The 21,250-nt window shown below is 42.0% G+C and overlaps 1 protein-coding gene across 4 annotated transcripts in view; it reads left to right on the top strand.

Moving 5' to 3' along the window:
* LOC124007675 (nck-associated protein 1-like) overlaps nucleotides 1-21,250 on the top strand; it is a 47,037-nt gene that overhangs the window by 10,277 nt on the left and 15,510 nt on the right. For all 4 annotated transcript variants that reach the window (XM_046318361.1, XM_046318360.1, XM_046318362.1 and 1 more), the window contains 14 exons: nucleotides 3,894-4,004; nucleotides 6,896-6,988; nucleotides 7,426-7,482; nucleotides 7,612-7,754; nucleotides 7,842-7,932; nucleotides 8,147-8,284; nucleotides 8,599-8,647; nucleotides 11,303-11,459; nucleotides 15,427-15,483; nucleotides 15,589-15,685; nucleotides 16,475-16,581; nucleotides 19,627-19,759; nucleotides 19,891-19,972; nucleotides 20,104-20,162. In XM_046318361.1, the coding sequence (XP_046174317.1) occupies nucleotides 3,894-4,004; nucleotides 6,896-6,988; nucleotides 7,426-7,482; nucleotides 7,612-7,754; nucleotides 7,842-7,932; nucleotides 8,147-8,284; nucleotides 8,599-8,647; nucleotides 11,303-11,459; nucleotides 15,427-15,483; nucleotides 15,589-15,685; nucleotides 16,475-16,581; nucleotides 19,627-19,759; nucleotides 19,891-19,972; nucleotides 20,104-20,162 (1,374 nt within the window). The remainder of the gene's footprint in view (nucleotides 1-3,893; nucleotides 4,005-6,895; nucleotides 6,989-7,425; nucleotides 7,483-7,611; nucleotides 7,755-7,841; nucleotides 7,933-8,146; nucleotides 8,285-8,598; nucleotides 8,648-11,302; nucleotides 11,460-15,426; nucleotides 15,484-15,588; nucleotides 15,686-16,474; nucleotides 16,582-19,626; nucleotides 19,760-19,890; nucleotides 19,973-20,103; nucleotides 20,163-21,250) is intronic.

Below are 21,250 nucleotides of genomic sequence, written 5' to 3'. Positions count from 1 at the left end.
GGTGGTTCCTGCGGCCAGGTATTCCACACAAGGCTATACAGTTGCCTGAAATGTTGTCATGAAAATAATCATGGCTAGCCAACACATTGGGAAAAGGTCTACTGGATATTTTCACACAACATCAACTCACATGGGTGCCAGAGGCGCTTGCTGTTGCTTAGTTGTTTGAAGACCGATCCATTGAGGCCAGAACCTGTGAGTGAGATGGGGATATTGACCTCGGTTATTTATGGCACCATGGGACTTCATGATACATTTGCAATATTGTCTGTAGGAATGTTTACGAAGTATTTACAGTTTTTATCGCTACTAGCCATCTTCTCCATCTGGCTATCTTTCAATGGAAAATAGTGAAACTTTGCCTTCTTCCCTAGATGTCTTATAAAGTGCATACCGTGTGGTGTCAAGCTCCAAATGAGTACATAAACAGTGCATTCGGAAATTATTCAGGCTCCTTGATGTTTTCCACATTTTGTTACTTTACAGCCTTATTCAAAGATGTATGCAATTATTTTCCTTTATCTATCTACTCACAATACCTCAACGACGAAGCAAAACTTGTTTTTAAAATGTTTGTAAATGTTTTAATAATTAAAAATGGAAATTTCACATTTAAGTAAGTATTATGACCCTTTACCCAGTACTTTGGCAGCGATTACAGCCTCAAGTCTTCGTTGGGTATGATGCTACAAGCTTGGCACACCTGTATTTGGGGAGTTTCTCCCATTCTTGTCTGCGGATCCTATCAAGCTCTGTCAGGTTGGATGGGGAGCTTTGCTGCAAAGCTATTTTCAGGTCTCTCCAGAGATGTCCGATGGGGTTCAAGTCTGGGTTCTGGCTGGGGCACTCCTGCGTTGTCTTGGCTGTATGCTTAGGGTCAATGTCTTGTTGGAAGGTGAAACCTTTGCCCTAGTCTGAGGTCCTGAGCGCTCTAGCTTTCATCAAGGATCTCTCTGTACTTTGCTCTGTTCATCTTTCCCTCAACCGGACTATTCTCCCAGTCCCTGCCGCTGAAAAACATCCCCACAGCATGATGCTGCCACCACCATGCATCACCGTAGGGATGGTGCCAGGTTTCCTCCAGACATTATTCTTGGCATTCAGGCCAAAGAGTTCAATCTTGGTTTTATCAGACCAGAGCATCTTGTTTCTCAAGGTCTGAGAGTCCTTTAGGGGCCATTTGGCAAACTCCAAGCAGGCTGTCATGCTTGTTTTTACTGAAGAGTGGCTTACGTGTGGCCATTCTACCATAAAGAACTGATTGGTGGAGTGCTGCAGAAAAGGTTATCCTCAAAGGTTCTCCCATTTCCACAGAGGAACTCTTTCGAGCTCTATCAGAGTGACCATCGTGTTCATGGTCACCTCCTCATTGACCAAGGCCCTTCTCCCCCCGATTGCTTAGTGTGGCCAGGCAGCCAGCTCTAAGAGTCTTGGGGTGTCCAATCAAGTTGTAGAAACATCTCAAGGATGATCAATGGAAATAGGATGCACCTGAGCTCAATTTCAAGTCTCATAGCAAAGGGTCTGAATATTTATGTAGATAAGGTATTTCTGTTTTTTATTTAATACGTTTGCAAAAAAATCTAAACCTGTTTTTGCTTTGTCATAATGGGGTATTGTATGTAGATTGTTGAAGAACAACATTCATTTAATTCATTTTAGAATAAGGCTGTACCGCTAAAAAAGTTTGGGAAAAGGGAAGGGGTCTGAATACTTTCTGAATGCACTGTGCATCAGTTTGCCCCACGAGCGCACATGCACAATTTTTACCCATCTCCGCTGTTGCAGTCGGCCACATAAAACATCTGATTATTTTATATAAATATTTAAAGTGGAAAAGTATACATTTCTTGACTCAAAACTGATACTACTTTTGATCAAAGTAGCTCAGCCGAAAGGCGTCAGTTTCTTTGTTTTCATTGAACATGCCATACAAATAAAGGCATTTTAATTCATTATAAACTCAGCAAAAAAGAAACCTCCTCTCACTGTCAACTGTTTATTTTCAGCAAACTTAACATGTGTAAATATTTATATGAACATAAGATTCAACAACTGAGACTATCTGAACAAGTTCCACAGACATATGACTAACAGAAATTGAATAATGTGTCCCTGAACAAAGGGGGAGGGGGTCACAATCAAAAGTAACACTCAGTATCTGGTGTAGCCACCAGCTGCATCTCATCCATATGGACTGCACCAGATTTGCCAGTTCTTGCTGTGAGATGTTACCCTACACCCAAGTTCCCGGACATTTCTCGGGGGATGGCCCTAGTCCTCACCCTCCGATCCAACAGGTCCCAGACTTGCTCAATGGGATTGAGATCCGGGCGCTTCGCTGGCCATGGCAGAACACTGACATTCCTGTCCTGCAGGAAATCACACACAGAACGAGCAGTATGGCTGGTGGCATTGTCATTCTGGAGGGTCATGTCAGGATGAGCCTGCAGGAAGAGTACCACATGCGGGAGGAGGATGTCTTCTCTGTAACGACCAACGTTGAGACTGAGCTTGTCGTCATTGCAGGCAGTCTGATGCTGTGACACACCGCCCCAGACCATGACAGGCCCTCTACCTCCAAATCGATCACGCTCCATAGTACAGGCCTCCTGTATAATGGTCATTCCTTTGATGATAAACGTGAATCTGACCATCACCCCTGCGGCGTTCTTGCCGGTGATGTCTGGTGAGGACCTGCCTTACAACATGCCTACAGGCCCTCAGTCCAGCCTCTCTGTCCGCAATAGGCTGAGTTTGAGCACTGATGGAGGGATTGTGTGTTCCTGATGGAACTTGGGAAGTTGTTGCATCCTGTACCTGTCCCGCAGGGTGTGATGTTTGGATGTACCGATCCTGTGCAGGTGTTGTTAAACATGGTCTGCCACTGCGAGGACGATCAGCTGTCCATCCTGTCTCCCTGTAGCGCTTTCTTAGGTGTCTCACAGTACGGACATAGCAATTTATTGCCCTGGCCACATCTGCAGTCCTCATGCCTCCTTGCAGCATGCCTAAGGCATGTTCACGCAGATGAGCAGGGCATCTTTCTTATGGTGTTTTTCAGAGCCAGTAGAAAGGCCTCCTTAGTGTCCTAAGTTTTCATAACTGTGACCTTAATTGCCTACTGTCTGTAAGCGGTTAGTGTCTTAACGACTGTTCCACAGGTGTATATTCATTACTTTTTTATGGCTAATTGAACAAGCATGTGAAACCATGTTTAAACCCTTTACAATGAAGATCTGTTAAGTTATTTGGATTTTTACAAATGATTTTTGTAAGACCGGGTCCTGAAAAAGGGCTGTTTCTTTTTATGAATGTGATAAATTGAAGGCATACGGCTAAATAGGTTAACAAAGAATTTGTCTACAATAGGTCTTTGAATGACAATGGAGCAGAGCTAGTAGTTTCCAAAGAAACGTGAGGAATCACGTGACCCGTTTTTGCAGCTTTCCTGTTCTAGACTGTAGGGAGAAAAGGGGTGAAGTCTTAACTCCACCTAACTAGTTTCAATGTATGGAATTACTTGGTAAATGTTTTATTTTAGGTGTACTTCCCCTTTAAGAACAATCTCTTTTGTAGAGAACTGCCCAATGAAAAACTGATCATAATTTAAAACAAAAAACTGCATTTAACCTATTGGTTCTAGATGGCATTTTTAAATTGAGACTTAAACAGGAGACCTTGTGCAGAATGTTTTGTTCTCCTTTCTCTCTCTGCTCACTCCATTTTTTCAGCAAAAATGAAACCATTTTCACTCTGCCTGTTCATCCTGTCAATCATTAACTTAATTAACAACCTTCTTATTTGACTAACAATGCTGCTCAATGAGAATCAGCCAGTATTCAAAGATGACTGCTGTAGCATCTTTCTGTTCTCTTCCCTTTCCACTTTAGGCATGCAGCGACCCCAAAGCAAAGCCGTCATACCTGGTGGACAAAAACTTGGAGTCGGTGGTTAAGTTTATCGTACGAAAATTCCCTGCAATAGAGACGCGAAACAATAATGTAAGTTTATTCAAATGACCTTATGCAGTAGGATATTGCATTAATGTTATTGATTTTGTCTGTGAGTGTTCGAGAGGCAGTAACTGCCATGTAGTCAGTTGGTAGAGCATGGCGCTTGTAACGCCAGGGTAGTGGGTTCGATTCCCACAGATTAACAGTATGAAAATGTATCCCCTCCCTACTGTAAGTCGCTCTGGATACGATAGTCTGCTTAATGACTAAATTGTAAATTAAATATGCTGAGTGTAGAAAACATTAACACCTTCTTGATACTCTCAGGAAACTGTTGACTGTGAAACCCAGTAGCGTTGCAGTTCTTGAGACAAACTGGTCTGCGTGGCTCCTACTACCATACCCCGTTCACCCTCTGAATGGCACACATTACACAATCCATGTCTCAATTGTCGCGCGGCTTAAAAATATATTTTTTAACCGGTCTCCTCACCTGGGCTCCCAAGTGGCGCAGCAGTCTAAGGCACTGCATCTCAGTGCTTGAGGCGTCACTACATCTCGGTGCTTGAGGTGTCACTACAGACACCCTGGTTTGATTCCAGGGTGTACTGGGAGTCCCATAGTGCGGCGCACAATTGGCTCAGTGTAGGCCGTCATTGTAATTAAGAATTTGTTCTTAACTGACTTGCCTAGTTAAATAAATTTCAAAAATACATCTACACTGATTTGAAGTGGGTTTAAATGACATCAATAAGGGATCATATCTTTCACCTGGATTCCCCTGGTCAGTCTGTCATGGAAAGAGCATGTGTTCATAATGTTTTGTATGCTCAGTGTATATACATTATATTATATTATTTTAGACATGGCGTCGCCGGACATTCTTTCATCATTTAAAAATGGTAACTTCTAAATGTATGATCACATAGTCATACCGTATGTACAGTATGTGTACTGTACATTTGTGTTGTCATATGCTACTTTCTTACTATTTGGTTTTGCTGTGTTTGTGTGAAATGTGTAGCTAACTGCCTATTGGAATGACTTTGAGCTTAATTATATTTAGCTGTGTCATTATGTCCCTTAAGCTTTTTTTCTTTGTTTGTTTTTGTTTAATGTTTTGCATGCTTAATGTGGCATTTTTCTGGATAGTCCTTTTTGGTAATTTTGTACTATTTGTAGTGCCATTTTGCTTAGCTTTGCTTAGTCTGCCTTTTGTAGTGGAAGAGTTTTAGTTTTCATCTAGCCTATTGCTTCTTATCCTGATAGACTGTGCAAAGGAATCTAAGTTTCATTTTACCCACCCCATCTAGGTTATGGGGGAAATCGGTTTAATTCTGCTTCAGCTCTTGGATTACTTCGTATAGCCTAGTAATGTACCTTGACAACTAGGTTATCTGGTCATTAAACCATTCTATTTGAATACTCTGTCATTATTTTTACCAATTAGACTATACATTTATCGTACAAGCTAGGCATATATGGCTGGGTTTACACAGTTTGCCCAGTTCTGATATTTTTGGCAAAGGATCAGATTGGTCAAAAGTGGGAAAAAAAATATTAGTTGTGCTGCCTGTGTAAACACTGCGTATCAGCGGGGAAAGTAGCACATGCAAACACAACTTGTTCTTGCTAATTTGTCTTGAAAAGATGTAAAAGCCTTTACCCTCATGCTATTCAATTCTGAGGCAATGTTATGTCAGAACTGGTTGGTCCAGCTAAAAAAAAATCAAATATTGAATTGTATGGTTGAGAATTTGATTGGAGCATTATTCACGTGAAAATGTAATAACTAAGACTGTATTTCCATTTTCGCAGGAGAGAAACATTTTTTGAGTTAATAATAGACAATATTTGTATTGTATTGGTCTTCCATGAATTGTAATATAGGGCATGGGTAATCTGGTTAACCTAACCGCCTGAAATGACTTACTAACTTCAGAACTTATTAACATTTTACTGACATACAAGACAGTCCTAAAATATATGTAAGAAAATACAATTAATAATTGTATATAGCTAATGCTAGAGCTGATTTAGGTAAACATAGCTAGACCAATATTTAGTCTCAATTTGGCAATAAAGCATAGCTCATGGTAATTGTCATACATACCACAACTACAAACCATACTGGATAACGGCCTCCTGAGTGTGGCAGTGGTCGAAGGCAGTGCCGCTAGATATTCTGGGTTCGAGTCCAGGCTCTGTCGCAGCTGGCCGTGACCGGGAGACCCATGGGGCGGCGCACAATGGGCCCAGCGTCGTCTGGGTTAGGGGAGGGTTTGGCCGGCAGGGATGTCCTTGTCCCATCACGCTCTAGCGACTCCTGTGGCGGGCCGGGCGCAGTGGGCGCTGACACGGTCGCCAGGTGTACGGTGTTTCCTCCGACACATCTGTGCGGCTGGCTTCCGGGTTCAGTGGGCATTGTGTCAAGAAGCAGTGTGGCTTGGTTGGGTTGTGTTTTGGAGGACTCACGGCTCTCAACCTTCGCCTCTCCCGAGTCCGTATGGGAGTTGCAGCGATGAGACAAGACTGTAATTACCAATTGGATACCACGAAATTGGCTAATAATTTTAAAAGGATAATGATAATTTAAAAAATTAAATACTGGATCGTCACTCGGTACCTAAGGGTTCCCTACAATGCATTTTTGTCAAAGTCATTAGCTAATAACATCTGGAGACTGGTGTAGTGAAACAATCTAAACTTTAACACTGACAAATGGTTTACTCAAGAAGTTAAAGGTTATTGGCCAAATTCAAAAGTTAGATATGCAATGAAATATAGAAAATAATAGTGCCATAAAACATCAACCATCAAACCAGGAGAATGACATGGTGTGTGACTGCTGGTGAAAGAAGTGAACCTTACAGAAGTTTGACATGACTACTTTGACATGCTCCTTGAGACCTAACAAATTGTTTATTCTACATTTACAGCAACAGCTTACACAGCTTCAAAAAGAAAAGTCTGAAATACTAAAGAATCTATCTCTATATTACTTCACATTTGTGGATGTCATGGAATTCAAGGTAAGGATTTTTATATTTTTTTACTCTATGTTAAACTACTTTAATACGTATATTCATGTAATAATAACCATAATGTAATATGCTTTTTATATATATTTATTTTATTTGACCCTTTCTTAACTAGGCAAGTCATTTAAGAACAAGTTCTTATTTTCAATGACTGCCTAGGAACAGTGGGTTAACTGCCTGTTCAGGGGCAGAACGACAGATTTTTACCTTGTCAGCTTGGGGATTCGATCTTGCAACCTTTCGGTTACAAATCCAACGCTCATAGATGTGTATATAGCTGTGTTAATTAGGATAGATCAATGTCTGAGTAGCCATTTCTTCATTACTCTGAATAGTGGTAGGAAAATACTGCACCTGTACAATCATATACGGGCTTAGCTATGTTGTACCTATACAATCCAGACATGAGTGTTTTGTATTTCTTCTAGGACAATGTTTCTGAATTGCTGAACACTATTGACGCTTGCCAGGTTTTCTTTGATGTTGTAAGTATTCATCTTTCCACAATTCCCCTTACTTGGTATACAAATAAATGTTTTTCAAATCTCCTCAGATTATACCTTTTCTATAATCCTAATCAAAGCTAACTGGAGTTTTTCTTTCTGTCTTTATAGACGGTTAACTTTGATCTCACCAAGAACTACCTTGACTTAGTTGTCACCTACACTACACTAATGATGCTACTGTCCCGTATTGAAGAGCGGAAAGCAATCATTGGACTCTACAACTACGCCCATGAAATGACACACGGGGCCAGGTACAGCTCGAGCTATGAGCAGGACTATCCTCTGAAATGTATTATGTGATGTCTTTTGACTGTTTTCCCCCTCTCCTCTGCAACCAGTGACAGGGAATACCCAAGGCTGGGCCAAATGATCGTGGACTATGAGAATCCTCTGAAAAAGATGATGGAAGAGTTTGTCCCTCATGGGAAGGTCAGACACTAGACATCTGTGAATATATTCCTCAGTAACACTAATATACAAATGAAAAATAGATAGCACTGTTTTACATACACAGCACAGATAGCACCATGTAAGAAATGTCCACAATTTTCTATTAACTACCAAGTAAATACCTATAGAAATGATTATGCACTCAGAAATGCCTCTAATTGATCTTCTTCTCTTTCTGTTCTGATGGCGATAGTCTTTGTCAGACGCACTCATCTCGCTGCAGATGGTCTACCCCAGGAGGAACCTGTCCGCTGACCAGTGGAGGAACGCCCAGCTTCTGAGCCTGATTAGTGCCCCCAGTACCATGCTCAACCCGGCCCAGTCAGACACAGTCAGTGCCTACTGCCCAGTCACTTTCCTAAGCCCCTACTACTACTACTACTAAACTGCTTCTAAACCCTCCTTCACACCAATCAGTTAACACCTCTCACCCATCCAACACCTTATCTTGTTGACATGCCATGTGTTCTCCCATTTATTCTACTCATTTTGTAAATGTAATAGCCAGCTCTGCCATTTGGAAAATTGTGTTAGATGTTACAAGCTGTTTTTAAAGTCCACATTATTAGCATGCCAATATTATATTTTCAGTTACTTAACTTAATCTGTGAATACATCGTGACAAATTTCTGTTCTCTGTTACAGATGCCATGTGAATACCTCTCCTTAGACTGTATGGAGAAATGGATTGTGTGTAAGTTTACTGCTCAAGTTATTGTGTTAATTCTTTTTTTTCCAAATTGGTCAGGGAGGATTCCTTTTGGCCTTATGCTTAGTGTCTGCCCTGAGATTGGATGGTTGGGGGTTCGATCCCTGGTCAAGTCATACCGAAACATGGGACTTCATGCCCCTGCTTGGCACTCCTCAATAAGGAGATTGATTGGGGGTAAGGCCCTGCAACAGATTACTGTACTATCCAGGGGTTTTACTTGTACATCAATCTGCCTCGCGCTACATTAACAGGAGTTAGGCTCTTGCCCCTAAGGATTTACTTTTCCAAGGATTGCTTACTTAAAACTAGATCCAGGCTCCAAAATCTTGTTTTATAACAGTCACAAGAAATATTAAAATGCTTCAGGTGAGTCTCAGTGGGGAAAAAAAATCAGTTTATTTATCACGTGCGCCGAATACAACAGGTCATAGACCTTACATTGAAATGCTTACTTACAGGCTCTAACCAATAGTGCAAAAATAAGTGTGTGTGTGCGGGTGGGTGTGTGGATGGGTGTAAGTAAAGAAATAAAACAACAGTAAAAAGACATTTTGAAAATAAGAGTTGCAAGGTTATATATAGACACCGGTTAGTCAGGCTTATTGAGGTAGTATGTACATGTAGGTATGGTTAAAGTGACTATGCATATATATGCACTATTGGTTAGAGCCTGTACGTAAACATTTTACTGGAAGGTCTATCTATACCTGTTGTATTAAGCGCACGTGACAAATAAACTTAGATTTTGAACAGTAACCATTTGGTTACCTGTTTAGGAGTCTTATGGCTTGGGGGTAAAAACTGTTGAGAAGCCTTTTTGTCCTAGACTTGGCACTCCGGTACCACTTGCCATGCGGTAGTAGAGAGAACAGTCTATGACTGGGATAGCTGGGGTCTTTGGACAATTTTTAGGGCCTTTCTCTGGCACCGCCTGGTGTAGAGGTCCTGGATGGCGGGCAGCTTTGCCCCAGTGATGTACTGGGCCATGCGCACTACACTCTGAAGTGCCTTGCGATCGAGCAATTGCCGTACCAGGCAGTGATGCAACCGGTCAGGATGCTCTCGATGTTGTAGCTGTAGAACCTTTTGAGGATTTCAGGACCCATGACAAATCTTTTTAGTTTCCTGAGGGGGAATAGGCTGTGTCGTGGCCTCTTCACGACTGTCTTGGTGTGTTTGCACGATTCTAGTTTGTTGTTGATGTGGACACCAAGGAACATGAAGCTCTCAACCTGCTCCACTACAGCCCCGTCGTTGAGAATGGGGGGCGTGCTCGGTGCTCCTTTTCCTGTAGTCCACAATCGTCTCCTTAGTTTTGGTTACTTTGAGGGATATGCTGTTATTCTGGCACCACCCGGCCAGGACCTCCTCCCTATAGGCTGTCTCGTCGTTGTCGGTGATCAGGCCTACCACTGTTGTGTCGTCTGCAAACTTAATGATGGTGTTGGAGTCGTGCCTGGCCATGCAGTCGTGAGTGAACAGGGAGTACAGGAGGGGACTGCGCACGCACCCCTGGGGAGCTCCAGTGTTGAGGATGTGTGGCAGATGTGTTGCTGCCTACCGTCACCACCTGGGGGCGGCCTGTCAGGAAGTCCAGGATCCAGTTGCAGAGGGTGGAGTTTGGTCCCAGGATCCTTAGCTTAGTGATGAGCTTTGAGGGTACTATGATTTTGAACGCTGAGCTGTAGTCAATGAATAACATTCTCACATAGGTGTTAATTTTGTCCAGGTGGGAATGGGCAGTGTGGAGTGCAATCGAGATTGCATCATCTGTGAATCTGTTTGGGCGGTAAGCAAATTGGAGTGGGTCTAGGTTTTCTGGGATTATGGTGTTGTGAGCCATTACCAGCATTTCAAAGCACTTCATGGCTACGTATGTGAGTGCTATGGGTCTGTAGTCATTTAGGCAGGTTGCCTTTGTGTTCTTGGGCACAGGGACTATGGTGGTTTGCTTGAAACATGTTGGTGTTACAGACTCAGTCAGCGACATGTTGAAAATGTCAGTGAAGACACCTGCCAGTTGGTCAGCACATGCCCGGAGCGCACGTCTTGATAAACCGTCTGGCCCTGCAGCCTTGTGTATGTTGACCTGTTTAAAGGTCTTGCTCACATCGGCTACGGGGAGCGTTATCACACAGTCATCCGGAACAGTTGATGCTCTCATGCATGCCTCAGTGTTGCTGGCCTCGTTGCGAGCATAGAAGTGATTTAGCTCGTCTGGTAGGCACTGGGCAGCTTGCGGCTGTGCCTTCCTTTGTAGTCTGTAATAGTTTGCAATCCCTGCCACATAAGACGGGCATCGGAGCCGGTGTAGTATGATTAAATCTTAGCCCAGTATTGACGCTTTGCCTGTTTGATGGTTCGTCGCAGGACATAGTGGGATTTCTTATAAGCTTCTGGGTTAGAGTCCCACACCTTGAAAGCGGCAGCTCTACCCTTTAGCTCAGTGCGAATGTTGCCTGTAATCCATGGTTTCTGATTGGGGTTGTGTACATACAGTCACTGTGGGGACTATGTCCTCAATGCACTTATTGATAAAGCCAGTGACTGAACAAAAAGGGGAATCAATGTTACTATATTTGCAATTGTAGAGCAGCATTCAGCAGTTTTTACAGTACTAACCCGTCCCTCCACTAGTCGGGTTTGTCCTGTGCCACGCGGTGCTGAATACTGACCCAGCAGCGCTGAGCCTGTGGAAGCTGGCCCTCCAGAGCAGCACCTGCCTCTGTCTCTTCAGGGATGAGGTCTTTCACATCCACAAAGCCTGTGAGGACCTGTTCGTCAACATCCGTGGGTAAGCCAACACACCACCCTCAGTCCACTCAGAATACACCACTCTCGGTGCCTTTCTTATGAGGAGCTGCAGGAGGATTCACGAAGTACAGTCGTGGCCAAAAGTTTTGAGAATGACACATTAATTTCCACAAAGTCTTCTGCTTCAGTGTCTTTAAATATTTTTGTCAGATGTTACTATGGAGTACTGAAGTATAATTACAAGCATTTCATAAGTGTCAAAGGCTTTTATTGACAATTCCATGAAGTTGAGAGTCAGAGTCAGAGTCAATATTTGCAGTGTTGACCCTTCTTTTTGAAGACCTCTGCAATCTGCCCTGGCATGCTGTCAATTAACTTCTGGGTCACATCCTGACCGATGGCAGCCCATTCTTGCATAATCAATGCTTGGAGTTTGTCAGAATTAGTTGGTTTTTGTTTGTCCACCCCACCTGCCTCTTGAGGATTGACCACAACATAACATAACATAAGCCATTTAGCAGACGCTTTTATCCAAAGCGACTTACAGTCATGTGTGCATACATTCTACATATGGGTGGTCCCGGGAATCGAACCCACTACCCTGGCGTTACAAGCGCCATGCTCTACCAACTGAGCTACAGAAGGACCACAAGTTCTCAATGGGATTAAGGTCTGGGGAGATTCCTGGCCATGGACCCAAAATATCTATGTTTTGTTCCCCGAGCCACTTAGTTATCACTTTTGCCTTATGGCAAGGTGCTCCATCATGCTGGAAAAGGCGTTGTTCGTCACCAAACTGTTCCTGGATGGTTGGGAGAAGTTGCTACCATTCTTTATTTATGGCTGTGTTCTCAGGCAAATTTGTGAGTGAGTCCACTCCCTTGGCTGAGAAGCAACCCCACACATGAATGGTCTCAGGATGCTTTACTGTTGTCATGACACAGGACTGATGGTTGTGCTCACCTTGTCTTCTCCGGACAAGCTTTTTTCCGGATGCCCTAAACAATCGGAAAGGCGCTTCATCAGAGAAAATTACTTTACCCCAGTCCTCAGCAGTCCAATCCCTGTACCTTTTGCAGAATATCAGTCTGTCCCTGATGTTTTTCCTGGAGAGAAGTGGCTTCTTTGCTGCCCTTCTTGACACCAGGCCATCCTCTAAAAGTATTTGCCTCACTGTGTGTGCAGATGTACTCACACCTGCCTGCTGCCATCACTGAGCAAGCTCTGTACTGGTGGTGCCCCGATCCCGCAGCTGAATCAACTTTAGGAGGCGGTCCTGGCGCTTGCTGGACTTTCTTGGGCCCCCTGAAGCTTTCTTCACAACAATTGAACCGCTCTCCTTGATGTTCTTGATGATCCGATAAATGGTTGATTTAGGTGAAATCTTACTGGCAGCAATATCCTTGCCTGTGAAGCCATTTTTTGCAAAGCAATGATGACTGCACGCGTTTCCTTGCAGGTAACCATGACTGACAGAGGAAGAACAATGATTCCAAGCACCACCGTCCCTTTGAAGCTTCCTGTCTGTTATTCGAACTCAATCAGCATGACAGAGTGATCTCCAGCCTTGTCGTCAACACTCACACCTGTGTTAACGAGAGAATCACTGACATGTCAGCTGTCCTTTTGTGGCAGGGCTGAAATGCAGCGGAAATGTTTTTGGGGGATTCAGGTCATTTGCATACCAAAGAGGGACTTTGCAATTAATTGCAATTCATCTGATCACTCTTCATAACATTCTGGAGTATATGCAAATTGCCATCATACAAACTGAGGCAACAGACTTTGTGTAAATGTATATTTGTCATTCTCAACTTTTGGCCACAAATGTATGTCTTGTAATTGTTTTGTTTTATAGGACTGATACAAGTAGGAAATACATTTGAAACACTTCAATTGTTTTTTGTTCATGCTGAATTTGAAGTATCATTCCAAAGTCATCTGTACCACGTTATTATACTATTTTCACTTTTCATTTAAGTTAAGTTTAATTTTAGTTTTCAGTCCTGTTTGTTAGTTGATGTATTTTTTTATGCTGTTTCATTTTTGTCGTTTTAGGTTAAGTTTTAGTTAAATGACGTTCCGCTCATAAAGGCTTCATAAAGCATTCATAATGCCTTCATAAGCACGACATGTGTTTCAAAATATCTATAATCACTTCATTCTTTACAAAGGGTTCATAAATCTGGCATAACTGACATTCACCATTGTCAAATATGACATATGTGTAGAATATGATAAACATTTGCTTTATGAAGGGTTGGGTCGGTAAGAATACGCTCTAAAGTCAAATCAAATTCAAATCAAATTTTATTGGTCACAAATATTTAGCAGATATTGTGGGTGTAACGAAATGCTTGTGAAGTCATGTTAGTCACATTACACATCATCTGGTTCCCAGACATTTCCTCTCAAATCAAACTTGGCCTTCATTAGTTTATAATTTGCAATTTTAAGAAGATAAATTGTGGAAATGGGTAGTGTTTAACCATAATTATTACTTTTTTATGGTGTTACTAGTGATGATGACAAATACTTTTCTCAGTAAGGTCACTCCTATAGAATTCTATGGTCACTTCCACAAAGACCAGCTTTGAATGGTTGATATCTCAGGCTTACAGTGGGGCAAAAAAATATTTAGTCAGCCACCAATTGGCTGACTTATATATATATATATATATTTACTCCACCCATTCCATTGGAGGCCACAATGCCAATCACTATAAGGAATGCATAATCACCACGTGCTGAAAACCTTCTAACCAAACCACACTGCAGGGCATGCACACTGAATTTATGGGAAACTACACTCAAATCAAATTAAATCAAAAAAGACCTCTTAAGCATTGTTGTGAATACATAAAATGAAACGTGTTTATATTTAAAAAGTGTTGCCAAATGGGGGAAAAACCTGAAAAATGGGGTAAATCCAAAACCTGGAAAAACCCAACTGAGAAAATGTACTTTAGGGGAAAATACGCAAGTAAACAGACTTTCAAAGGCATCACAAGTATTTTGCTGTGTATGTGCTGTCATCCTGCAGCACGGCTTTTTGGGGGAAAGTTGAGGTCAGCTCCAATATTGATTATGCACCCAAGAGGGAAAGAAGCTGGGCCATCCAAGGAATGTTTAATGATAAAATATATAACATTTAGCAGGCGCTTTTATCCAAAGCCACTTAGCCATGGGTGAATACATTTAACTTATGGCTGGTCCCGGGAATCGAACACACTGTCCTGGCGTTGCAATGCTCTACCAAGATACATGAGATGCTTATGAATGCTTTGTGAAGCCTCAATTTAATACGATTCATAAAGCCTTTCTTAAGCAGTACTTTTGCCACCCTTTATAAAGCACAGGTTTATGTCATATTTGACACTGGGTAACGTCCCACTTATGCCACATTTATGAACCCTTTATAAAACATGACACAGTTATATATGATTTGTAACACATGTAGTATTTATGAAGCCGTTATCAGCTGCAATTAAAGTGGAACCAGAATGGTCAACTAAAACACAACATTAAATTGTGACAAAAGATGACGTTGATAGAACATTGATTCAACATGTTTTTTCCTGGTGGGTTGATCCTTGATTTTGAAAACTGCTCAACCAGTACTGGCAATGAATCTGCCAGATATGTCATCAAACTAGCACAAATGACAGGACTGTTGAATTCTAAGTCAAGTGTCAAATCACTGCTGTGTAAATCTCTTTTGAAAGCTCAGTGTGGAAAGACTGCAAGCTGCAACTTTGAACTCCGGCATTAGTTTCAAGGGCAGAGTGTATTTTTGATCTTAGCTGAGTAACTAGTCCATGTAAGGACCAAGTACCTTTGCAAAGAGAGAGACGTAATAAATTAATTCAGACACATTTTGTTGTTGTACTGTAAATGGAGCCTTGAGAATATTGTGTGACATTTTTACAAAATAAAAGTACCTTAGTAAATGTGTACAGAAGTCTCCCTTCGCCTTCCATGTTAAAATGATGTCCGTTGTTTTTCAGCTACAATAAACGTCTAAATGACATCAAAGAATGCAAAGAACAAGCACTATCGCAAGCGTAAGTATATCGTCTTCATTGTCCCCAGTAGTTTTTTTATACTGCCTTGCAATAGAATGTTCATCATGCTAAATCAATAAAGCATTAATTTTGCTTTCATTGCAGTGGGTCCATGCATAGAGAAAGGCGCAAGTTTCTTAGGTCTGCCCTGAAAGAGTTGGCCACAGTTCTGTCTGACCAGCCTGGACTGCTGGGCCCAAAGGTAAAAAATAACCCCTTTTTTAATCTGTCGATGGATATGTATTGTTGTTGATTAAGTGTGCAATTTGCTTCTGTCACTAACAAGTCATCTTCAATATTAACATACGTTATCTATGTGTGATAGTCTGAAGAGGAAATTCAGCTAAACTTGGAGGACAGTGGAAGTTGATAAAGGCTTTTAAATAAAAACATTTTTTTAAATTTTACCCCCTTTTTTCTCCACAATTTCGTGGTATCCAATTGGTAGTAGTTAGTCTTGTCTCATCGCTGCAACTCCCGTACGGACTCGGGAGAGGCGAAGGTCGAGAGCCATGCGTCCTCTGAAACACAACCCAACCAAGCCCGCACTGCTTCTTGACGCAATGCACATCCAACCCAGGAGCCAGCCGCACAAATATGTCGGAGGAAACACCGTTCACATGGCGACCTGGTCAGCGTGCACTGCGCCCAGCCCGCCACAGGAGTCGCTAGTGCGCGATGAGACAAGGATATCCTTGCCGGCCAAACCCTCCCCAACCCGGAGAACGCTGGGCCAATTGTGCCCGCCTCATGGGCCTCCCGGTCGCGGCCGGCTGCGACACAGCCTGGGCTCGAACCCAGAATCGATGAAGGCTTATTTTGATCAACTTCCACTGTCCTCCAAGAGTTTCTGAATTTCCTCTTCACTTCAGTTTGCGCCTCAATTCATGTGTTTTGCCTCAATTCATGTGTTTTGCATCTGTGTTCCCCACTTTTTGTGTGATTGTGTAATAGGATGTCTGAGTCTAAAGGCCAGGTTGTTTTTCCACAGGCTCTGTTTGTGTTCATGGCACTCTCTTTTGCCCGGGATGAGATCATCTGGCTCCTCCGCCATGCAGACAACATACAGAAAAAAAGCACAGATGACTTCATTGACAAGTAAGCTGTATTCTTAATGGTACAAACCATCTGTGGGGGATAATGCAGATTTTTAGCTTCAAATGAATAGTGGTTTGCTTATATGAAATCCTCACCTGGGATGTATTCACTAGGAACCAAACGAAAGCAAACAGCCAAAATGGGGTTAGACTAAGGTAGCGGTGGGCGATAAATCTGGCTTTGGCAATTCATTTGCAAATGTTTTTGAGTAAAATAGGAAATGCCTCTATCACGGGTAGCATGCTTTTATGAGCGTTTTTGTTATAACATCAGCATTTGCGGCATCTCACACATATGGATTGAGTCTGTCGGCTCTTAATCAACCAAAGCACACCTCAACTGCGTTACAGCACATGCACCATGTTTCAAAAAATTATCTACCATTCACAAACAATCCTGACCTGCCTTACCTACATGTTGTAACCGCACCCATCGAAAGAAGCATCAACAGCAGCAGTGCTGAGGTTGGTTCCATCATCACGGACAGCAGAAAAGTTGACAAAATTGCCTTTATATACTTCTCTACTCAAACTATGGAACATCCCTTGGTACTTTTGTTGGAATCTGCTAAACTTTGAACATTGAGATATTACATAAATGATAGGAGAAGAAGCCTTGAATAGTCTGTAGAAAGCCAAGAGGCTTTGGAATGTGTTTGGAGTAGAGCGATATGTTGATATAGGGAAGACAGATGGATATCTGTGGATTAGGTGGAGGGGTTGAGGTCAGGGGATGAGGGTTGAGGTCAGTTCCCCTTAATGCAACCGCTGTGTCAGATTTCAAAAATGTTTTACGGTTATGCAATTATGTTAGGTCAGCACCTAGCCACAGAAAACCATACAGCCATTTTCCAAACATGGAGAGGTGTCACAAAACTCAGAAATAGCATTATAATTATTCACTTACCTTTGATCTTCATCGGAATGCACTCCCAGGAATCCTAGTTCCACAATAAATGTTTGTTTTGTTCGATAAAGTCCATTTATGTCCAAATACTTCCTTTTTGTTTGAGCGTTTAGTTCACAAATGCAAATTCACATGGCTCGGGCGCTTAGTTCAGACAAAGTCAATACAGTTCATAGAAACATGTCAACCGATGTATATAATCAATATTTAGGATGTTTTTTAATCCTAAATCTTCAATAATATTCCTCCCGGACAATTCCTTTGTCTTTAGAATCGAAAAAGGAACGGAGCTCGCGCGCGTGACTAAAGTAATGGCTTTCTGCCAGACCCCTGATTCAAACAGCTCTTAATCGCTCCCCTTTCATATTCGAAGCCTGAAACAAGGTTCTAAAGACTAACATCTAGTGGAAGCCTTAAGAAGTGCAATATGACCCCATAGACACTGTATATTGGACAGGCAATCCCTTGAAAAAATACAAACCGCATACTTCCCACTTCCTGGTTGGATTTTTTTCTTCGGTTTTTGCCTGTGTTAAGAATCCCTTTTGGCCCGACAGTCTAGGGGGGGGGTGGTAATGAGACCCGTAACATAACTCATGCAAATTATTATTGTGACAAAGTAAAAGTGTGCACGAAATAACCACGACAACAAATCTACCGTCAAACTCTAGGTTTATTTATAAACACGCGGTAATGGGGGGAGCAGGAAAAGGGGCTGAGCTGGACCCAAGGAAAGAAACAATAAATATACAATAACACACCCCTAAGCTAGACTAGCCTACTTTAACAACAGCTAACTAACTAACCAAAAATACAGTGGGTGGTCCGCCCAGTTCTAACTAGTGTATTTAACAAAGTTCACCTACGGGTAGTGTATGCCCATGGGCGACTTGTCTTGGTTTCCCCTTTTTCCCACCAGCATCAAACAAACACCATAACCAAAAACAATACTCACAGGTGATGACAAAGTGCTATGGAGGTGCTTTAAACAAAAGAGAGGTTAAGACACAAAGCGAGAGTGAAACACAGAGACCTACAGACATGGCATTTACAGAGAGATTGAGCTGAGCTTAGAACAAACAAATGATGGGGTTTTTAAACCATGGGGAAGGAACTGTGATAGGTCAGGAAATAGGAGGAGGTGTGTCTTCTGATTGATGATTGATTGTTGACTGATTGGGGAGTGATGATTTTCACCTGTGAGGGGAGAAGGAGAGAAAAGAAACACACACAGGATACACACACACAGGATAATTGTATCTGTAACAGCCTGCCATAAGAGTTCTGTTATACTTACAGACATCATTCAAACATTATATGCATATAATTATATGCATATTCTAGCTTTTGGGCCTGAGTAGCATGTTTACTCTGGGCACCTTATTATTCCAAGCTACTCAGTACTGCCCCCCAGTCCCAAAGAAGTTAACAAAGATTTGCAGTCTGTTTTGGAATGGGCGGCCAGTGATAAACTGGTCCTAAAAATTTCTAAAACTAAGAGGATTGTAATTTGATACAAATCATTCCCTAAGTTCTAGACTTCAGCTGAATCTGGTAATGAATGGTGTGACTGTTGAACAAGTTGAGAAGACTAAATTAGTTGTTACCTTAGATTGTAAACTGTCATGGTCTTAACATATAGATTTAGTGGTTGTAAAGATGGGGAGAGGTCTGTTCTTAGTAAAGAGATGCTCTACTTTTTTAACACTGCACAAAGCAAGTCTTGCAGGCTCTAGTTTGATCTGATCTCCATTACTGGGATCCCGAGTGGCACAGGGGTCTAAGGCGTCACTACAGACCCATCATTGTAAATAAGAATTTGTTCTTAACTGGCTTGACTATTTAAATAAAAAATAAACACATTTGCATTTTTCGGTATATGTCGGATCCCACACGTAGTCTGGTCATAAGAACTACAAGATTTAGATGGCTGGTTTACCTTATTTACCAAACATGGGCTAGTAGTTGATCAACTGAACATTTCTGACCGGTTATAAATAGCTCTCCAAGGTCTGTCTGTGAGTATGGCTTGGCTGCCTTAGACTAACCTGAACTTGTTCCATAAGAAACACTTGTTTTGCTACAGTGTTCACCAATCAATACACCCCTGACTTCTCCTTTTCTCTTGTTACTTCTCAGGCATGTTGCAGAGCTCATCTTCTACATGGAGGAGCTCCGGGCACACATCAGGAAGTACGGTCCCGTAATGCAACGGTACTATGTGCAGTACTTGTCTGGCTTTGACGCTGTGATTCTCAATGAGCTTGTGCAGGTGAGACACCCCACCCCCCCCACCCCCCATACACACATTAACACGTGCACGCTGCCACACGAATACTAGTTTTTTGCATTCAACAACATTTTGCAACAACAAGACAGTTACATGTATATCTCCCCTTCCAGAACCTCTCCGTCTGCCCTGAGGATGAGTCCATCATCATGTCCTCCTTTGTGAACACCATGACCTCCCTCAGCGTGAAGCAAGGTATTCAGCCTGCCACTTACGATACTCGCCTGCCTGCCACTACCTCCTTCCCAAGTGTTGCTTTTTGTATAGACACTGTGGTGGGTGCGGATGTTGACATCAGGATATGAGTGTTTGTGCTTGTGTTGCAGTGGAGGACGGAGACATGTTTGATTTCCGGGGCATGAGGCTTGACTGGTTCCGTCTGCAGGTAAGCCACTGCCAGACCAGGGCTGGTCATGGTAGCCATATCAAAAACAGTCCTCGTATTACAAAGCTCAATAACTCTATGCTGCCGTAGTTATACCCTTATGGGACAGTTTTTTGGACCCAGATTATAATCTCCTTTGGAAGTGCTTTTTAGACTAGTATTAGGTTTAATTTGTGTCTGGCAAGCTGTCCCTATGAATACTATGTCTATTTGTAAACAATCTGCTCCATGTCGTATTCGTATAGGGGGGTACAGCTAGTGATTTGGCGAGTGAAATGTTTCAAGAGCAATATAAATTGAACAAAACAGTTGCGTTTTGGCATTGTATCCTGGTTTACCATATGCTAGTTTGCAGCATTTACAGCACATAAACTGTGGAGTTTACCCCCTTCATTCTTTTCAATATAAGACTTTGGGGTAGGGGGGGATTGCTGAACTGACATGGAATTGTTTTAAACTGGTCATACTATGGATCATTTAGCTATTTGGTTTAGAACTTTAGGACCCCTTTAAGTATAAAAACTATACTGTACCAGTCACAAGTTTGGACACACCTCATTCAAGGGTTTTTCATTATTTGTACTATTTTCTACATTGTAGAATAATAGTGAAGACATCAAAACTATGAAATAACACACATGGAATCATGTAGTAACCTAAACATGTATATTTTATATTTGATTCTTCAAAGTAGCCACCATTTGCCACATAATGACAGCTTTGCACACTCTTGGCATTCTCTCAACCAGCTTCATGAGGTAGTCACCTGGAATGCATTTCAATTAACATGTGTATCTTGTTAATTTGTGGAATGTATTTCCTTAATGCGTTTGAGCCAATCAGTTGTGTTTTAATAAGGTAGGGGCGGTATATAGAAGATGGCCCTAAAAGACTAAATCAAATAAGCAAAGAGAAATGGCAGTCCATCATTACTTTAAAACCTAGGCATGTCTTATATTGGCAGAAAGGTTACATTCTTGTTAATTTAACTGCACTGTCCAATTTACAGTTGCATGGTATTTTGTCACTGTAATAGCTATTGTTTGAGGAGCATGCACAACAAAACCTTTATCACAGCAACTGGTTTG

Source organism: Oncorhynchus gorbuscha, linkage group LG21 (assembly GCF_021184085.1).
Source record: "Oncorhynchus gorbuscha isolate QuinsamMale2020 ecotype Even-year linkage group LG21, OgorEven_v1.0, whole genome shotgun sequence".
NCBI classification, from domain to species: Eukaryota; Metazoa; Chordata; class Actinopteri; order Salmoniformes; family Salmonidae; genus Oncorhynchus; species Oncorhynchus gorbuscha.
The sequence above is the reverse complement of the archived record's forward strand: the minus strand, read 5'-3'. Positions and strand labels throughout refer to the sequence as shown.